The sequence below is a fragment of the Salvia splendens genome, chromosome 21 (assembly GCF_004379255.2).
Source record: "Salvia splendens isolate huo1 chromosome 21, SspV2, whole genome shotgun sequence".
NCBI lineage: Eukaryota > Viridiplantae > Streptophyta > Magnoliopsida > Lamiales > Lamiaceae > Salvia > Salvia splendens.
Window position 1 is genome coordinate 15,696,127 of NC_056052.1, and position 6,876 is coordinate 15,703,002.

The following is a 6,876-nucleotide window of genomic DNA, read 5'->3' on the forward strand; positions in this document are numbered from 1 at the left end:
CTTAACTTAAAAGCCAACGAGTTTCAGTGTTTCGCACCCCATGATGGTCAATAAATGCATTAGTTAAAACAAAAAATGTACCTTTGAACTTGTGAACTAGGTCTACACCATCTATAACTCGAACTCGGGAATCAGCCGATGTGACAATGAACTCGGATGTACTTCCTGGTGCAAAGTGTGCAATAAAAAAACTAGCAGCATTCGTTAATCCGAAGAAAATTCAAATTTTTAAAATCAAGGACAACATAAAAAAAACATCATTTGCTATCATAAATTAGATATGATGAGCTGAGACTCAACAACCGGCTAAATTCCACAAATGGACGTTATGGGAAAGTTATCTGCCATTTGTACCCGGAAAAAAAACATTTCCCATCATGGGAAAGACGCAATAGCCTCTCGCGTGTTTAGTAAACACGCATTAGCCTCTCGCGTGTTTCATTTAAACACGCTACTCCCTCTCGCGTGTTTGCCTTGAATGAGAATACGAGGCAGAAGCCCTCTTTCTTCACTCCAGCGATCCCCCTCTCCCCCTCTCGACGCGAAAATCGGCGAAATCAGCCTCCACCCGACGAAAATCGGAGTTAATCCAACACCTAGCTGCTCTCATTCCTCTTTTAAGTGTTGTTAGGTAAGTTTTTACCCTTAATTTCAGTTTTTATTGGTTATAGATTAGGGTTCATGATTTCGAATTTTTGGTTGAATTGTGATGAATTTGTTGAATTATTGAAATTGGTGTCGAATTTTTGTTGAATTATTGAAATTGGTTTCAAATATTTGGTGTTGGGATGAATTAATTGTGATGAATTTGTGAATTATTGAAATTGGTGGCAATTTTTTGTTGAATTATTGAAATTGGTTTCGAATGCCTGGTATTGGGATGAATTTGTGATGAATGTTGTGTTTAATTATGATGAATTTGTGAATGATTGAAATTGGTGGCAAATTTTTGTTGAATTATTGAAATTGGTTTCGAATGTTTGGTGTTGTGTTGAATTGTGAATATTAGGATGTCGCGATATGGACCAGAAGATCCTTCAGTATTGCATTATCAGCACAGTCATATATCTCGCAAGGCGTGGGCAGGCGAGGAAACAACTCCTTTCAATATTCGGCGCTTTGAGGGCCATTTTTGGGAAATAGATAATCATCACAGACGAGTGATTGATTATGTATGCAGATTTGGTTTCGGTGGTGTTTTTTACTGCGGGAAGGCTCTAGATGTAGATCATTCTTTGATCACAGCTTTGGTCGAACGTTGGATGCCAGAGACACATACATTCCATCTTCCCGTAGGGGAAACTACTATTACATTGCAGGACGTGCAAGTATTATGGGCTCTATGTGTAGATGGAGTACCCTTTACAAGAAGTGGTTATTGTGACTCTGGGTGGAGGAGTTTATGTGAAGAACTGTTGGGCTTTCGCGGGGTTTTGACCCAGCAGACGTCGTAGGATTGTTGCATGAGATTAACAGTCTTGCTCTTAACTGCCTTACCGATTGCGATGAGAGTGAACGCACGGTCATACCTTCCACACAGCGCACTGATGTGGATATGTCCCGGGGGTTTATCCGAAGAGCTCGCGGTGTTGGTCAGAGAGGTATCCGAACAGGCGGGCATGGTTATTCACGGCATTTCAGAATGTCCCAAGACATGCTAGGGTCATCACAAGCCGGAAATGAAGAAAATGTTAATTCAGATGACAACATAGATTTGGATACATTAATCGACAATTTTGCTGCTGAGCTCGAAATGCAAAATCCACCAGCACCAGATCCCTCTAGTTGGTTTCCTACCAGGTCGGACGCGCCACAGTCTAGTTGGGTGACTCCATTTGATAGAGTTGGGCTACCATGGAAGCCTACTACACATGATTCATTCTTCTCAGATGTCCATATCGTGCACTGTCCAACAAATGATGATGATGATGATGATGCTGATGATGCTGCTGCTTCTGATGATGATGACGATGATGATGATGTTGATGCCGATGCTGATGTTGCTCCTAGGAGTAGTGCCTACATAGAACGCCACACGAGGAGAGAACATATTGACCCTCCTAGGAGTAGTATCCAACTTGATCGGCCTAGTAGTACTTCACATACATCCCGTCCCGATAAGGAACGCTCCAGACCAAGTTTGTCGCATACAATTTTGGGCATGTTCCCACGTAGAAGGTCTAGCCATGACAACAGAGGAAAAGGCCTGAGTAAATATACACCATCGTCCTTTAAGTAGAATGTTAGCTTATTACATGTTGATTGATCTGAGATGTACTGTTTTTTATTACATGTTGATTGATCTGAGATGTACTGTTTATTTATTACAGGTGGATTGATCAATAAAAAAAGTAAACTCTGTCGAATTTTTTTCTAACAATATTACTTAAGAATGTCATTTCAGTCTTAAACATGGTTCAAACACATAATAAAATTCAAGCCTAAATCACGATTCTCAAATATAATATGACTACACAACACGTCCTACAGTGCACTTTCTTCTATTGTGGCCGGTCTCTCCACAAAGGCGGCATCGAGGAGGAGCTCTTGGCTCATCTTCTTTGCGCTCATCCATTTGGTTGTGTATCCTGACAAGATTCAAAAACCAACTCCAACTCTCATTTGTTTCTTCATCAATAATAGCAAAAACAACAGGCAAACAGTTCTTATTTGCATCGTACCCTACTGCAGTAAGTAGTTTACCTTTCAGTCTTCCACGCAGGTGAGTCCCATCAACTGATAAGACCGGCTTTGCTAGTTGGAACGCCTCTATTGCTGGCCCAAATGCCCAAAATACGTACCGGAACACCTTTGTAGTACCTTGACTCAATATAGGGTCATGCAACCACTCAACGATTGTCCCCGGATTTTGACTTTGCAACTCAGTCAGGTAGTTGGGGAGTTGTCTGAATGATCCCTCTCACCCACCATATACAAGCTCAATAGCTTTTCTGCGAGCATACCATGCTTTATTGTAGCTGATTTTCACGTGAAATTTATCTTTGATATATGTGCGTACCGCAGAAGGCTTGAATTCAACATCATTTTCAATTTGACTTCGAATACATAGAGCAATCATGGATGATGTAAGATTAACATGTTCACTTGGATCGTGATCTCCCATACAACAATTACGATCAACCCATGAGTTGATAGACCAGCTACCATCACGTTTCTTAAACGTTGCTTTAACCTCCCAATTACATGGGTATCGTTGCCCAAGGTCCTTGCCTTTTCTTTTCGGACCAAATGGGTCCCTACAAACTGCATGCCATCTTCTTGATTTACTATCCATAACCTCATACATCCGACCTGTTCCCACATGCTATAATGTCACAGCAGTTTTCAACTGCAATTTGCTATCAAATTTCGTTCCCACATCTATATGTCTCGGATTATCCTCATCCCAATACCACATATCTTCTTCACTCACTCCATGGTCTTCTGAAACGTAACCGCGGCTACCTTCACATGGTAATGATCGAAAAAAGGGTAACCCTTCAGGCACATAGTCGGGAACAGGTTGCTCCCCACGAACAGCTGGTTGTACATAATTCTCAACCATCATTTCAAGTGTCTCGTCGTATGTGGAATCTTCACATGATTCTGCACTATAATCAAGATCACTTGGTTGAGAACCATCGGAACCATCACAATCAGAACCATCTAAACCAGCACAATTATCAGAACCATCTAAACTATCACAATTATCAGAACCATCTGAATCATCACAATTATCAGAACCATCACAATTATCAGAACCATCTGAACCATCATAACCATCACATGTCACATTTGGTACATCTAGTTGTTCATCAACCTCCCTCCCAAATGTGTTGAATTCAGTGCTATGATATTCATCATCCCTCCTAGATGTCCCGACATCAAAACTATGATAATCATCTCTCCTAGACGTTCCAACATCATGCTGAGTGATAGGTGGTTCAAATTGCAACGCAGTAGTCACAGGAGTATATTCAATAAAAAGTTCAATTTGACGTGGATTTTCAGCAAACATATACTCCAACAAATTATCATCCACTGGTGTAGCTATATAATTCACCACTCCACTAAAAACCACAGGATGCCTCCATGTTAAATCAATCGTATGTGAATCCAAATCAATTCTAATTTTTTTCACATATCATTGAAACTAGCTGATAATAAGATATCTTTCCATTCAATATAATAAATGATTTTGCACGATGGGGATCATAAGCAACACCCAAACCTGGGAGCTGAATAATTTTCCCATCCCAATATAAACTCACAAACACCATCAAACCTGCAAAATAAGTACGACAAAACATCATATACTCTAAATTCAACCAAATTCAACAAAAAACTTTCAAACCATGAACCCTAAATCTTATACCCAACTAAAAATATACCAATAATAATCAAAACTAAGGGTAGAAAGTTACCTAACAACACTTCAAATTGGAATGAGAGCAGCTAAATGTCGGATTAGGGTTCGATTTTTGCTGGGTCGGAAGAATGGGGGCGACGAAGGCAGAAGCAGCCTCCAATGGTTTTCGCGTTCTAGACTGATTTTGTATCCAAGGGAGACACGCCGAATATTCAAGTGAAACACGCGTGAGCAATTCGCGTGTACCAAGTGAAACACGCATGAGCAATTCGCGTGTATAAATTAAGACACGCATGAGCAAATCGCGTGTTTAATTGAAACACGCATGAACGAAACGCGTGTTTAATATTGATACACGCGTGAGCTTCTCGCGTCTTTCCCCTCTCTAGAATTTTTTTTTTTCGGGTATAAACGACGGATACTAACTCCCAATAGGTACATTCGTGGAATTTGTCCCTCAACAACCAGCGTACATAAGAATATGTAGGTAGCAGTAACTAGGTGTAGGTAGCAGTAACTAGGTAATTGGTTGTATGGGTGTGATATGAAGTGGTTTTTACCTGGCACCCAGTTATTTTCTTAGGATGAGACTTCTTCTTCTTATTCTGAAGACTGATCTGGCTTTTCTCCAGCAACTTATTTTCTGGAAAAAGAAATGTGGCAAGCATAAAATTTAACCATAATTGACAGCAGAAGCTCAAATTTCTAAAGAAAATGTCTTACCTGATGTGTTGTATAAGCGACAGCTACCCTTGTATGAACCAACAAAGTTTCACAAATATATCGTTGAGAACATTCTACTGGTTCAATATAAATTGAAAAAATTAAGCCTGTCTTGTCAACATGCAATTTGTGTCTCACCAGTCCATCAGGTGTGTAACAAGCTGCAGTGACCATTTTATGCAAATCATTCCAGTCAACGACTTGGCGATCTGGAATGCTCCAGATACGCACCTAAGGATCCACTGATGAAGTATCTATCATCAACTGGATTAAACTGGATGCATGTTACTGAATCATGGAAAATTTAGAAAACATATCAATAGATGAACCATATTTTATGTTCTCAAGTAATATACACTGTAAAGATATATCGAAAGGAACTTTTACAATATCAATACAAGTATCTGACTACGATGCAGAATATTAAACCTTAATAAGAAGTAGACTAAGCAATCTAGATGCTAACCAGGTCAACAAGTAATTATTTCTTCAATCAATGGACACGAAACTTAAACCATCAACCACTAGAAATACTCCCTATGTGCCGTACCTGAGCTTTATTAGCATAACAATCCAAACTCAGTTGCAATCTACATTATATAGTGAAAATACCACGCAACTATGTTACACCCTAACTTCATAACTATCAAGCCATGAAGACGATTCAAGAAGGACACATATGATTTCTTGCATTTATTAGCTGTTATGGAGTAAAGGCAGCAAAACTTTCACACACACAAATTATTTGATGATGGAAGGCAAACGAAGGGTAAGAGTAGTTAGTGGAATGGGAATAGGATAAATTAAAGAAATCAGTAAATAATGATACTCCTCCTTGAGGCCACGGCTACACCGTTTACAATGATTTCCCAGAGATACCTCCTTCTATTCTCTGCCCTCTCTTATATAGGGTCTAGCAAATCAAAATCTCAGCCAATCAAATCCCAATCATTGACTAATCAATTAATCAAATCATAATTATTGATTGATCAATCAATCAAATCCCAATCATTGACTAATCCCCCAATCAAATCCTAATCAAGCAATCAAAGATAACAATAATAATAAGATAATCAGGATTTTCCTCAATCCTTGTCTTTGCGATCACGCCGGGTATACACCTTCCATTGGCGAGCGGTATCAATAGCCTCCTCCGTTGAAATAGCCTTGTCCGCAAGGCTGAAGAAGGGAAACTGACTTGCATATCTACGACATCAACCCACGTCGCATCTTCCTTCGGCATACCGGCCCAGAGCACAACCACCTGATCAATAGATGCATTATCCCGCTCAATGGAGCGTCGGTCCAAGACATGCTCAGGTAAGTAAGGTGGATCCACACGCAGAAGGTCCTCAGGCAGAGAAGGTTCGGCAGTCGTAGCACCAATAGCCCGCTTCAGAAGAGAAATGTGAAAGACCGGGTGGATGCGATACTCGGACTACCCCCACCAGTGCAACAACCTTAAAAGGCCCAAAATAGCGTGGCGCTAGCTTACGATTCTTGGAACGAAACAATGTGGACTGACGGTAGGGTCGGAACTTGAGATATACCAAGTCATCCACAGCGAATTCTTCATGACAGCGGTGACGATTGGCAGCTCGAACCATCTTTTGTTGGGCCCTCTCAAGATGGTAGCGCAGGTGGACCAATGTCTCATCGCGGGCACGTAAATCCTCGGCAACTGCCTGGACTCTGACTTCCCGTGGCAGAAAGCTCGTAATGGTGGGAGGTGGACGTCCATACATTATGTCAAATAGGGTGGTATGAGCTGTTGTCTGATAGCT

General features: G+C 40.6%; 1 protein-coding gene and 1 long non-coding RNA gene across 2 annotated transcripts; both read right to left on the reverse strand.

Moving 5' to 3' along the window:
• Positions 1-2,341: 2,341 nt before the first annotated feature.
• On the reverse strand, positions 2,342-4,093 carry LOC121783836. The gene is made up of 2 exons (XM_042182012.1): positions 2,704-4,093; positions 2,342-2,588 (listed from the first exon to the last, which is right to left on the reverse strand). Exon 1 carries the CDS (start codon positions 4,016-4,018, stop codon positions 3,326-3,328), a length of 693 nt encoding a protein of 230 aa, XP_042037946.1. The 5' UTR covers positions 4,019-4,093; the 3' UTR covers positions 2,342-2,588; positions 2,704-3,325.
• A 158-nt stretch (positions 4,094-4,251) lies between these two features.
• LOC121783837 lies at positions 4,252-5,944 on the reverse strand. The gene is made up of 3 exons (XR_006046655.1): positions 5,093-5,944; positions 4,425-5,012; positions 4,252-4,285 (listed from the first exon to the last, which is right to left on the reverse strand). It is a non-coding gene; the product is annotated as an uncharacterized LOC121783837 (long non-coding RNA).
• Between the last annotated feature and the right edge of the window lie 932 nt (positions 5,945-6,876).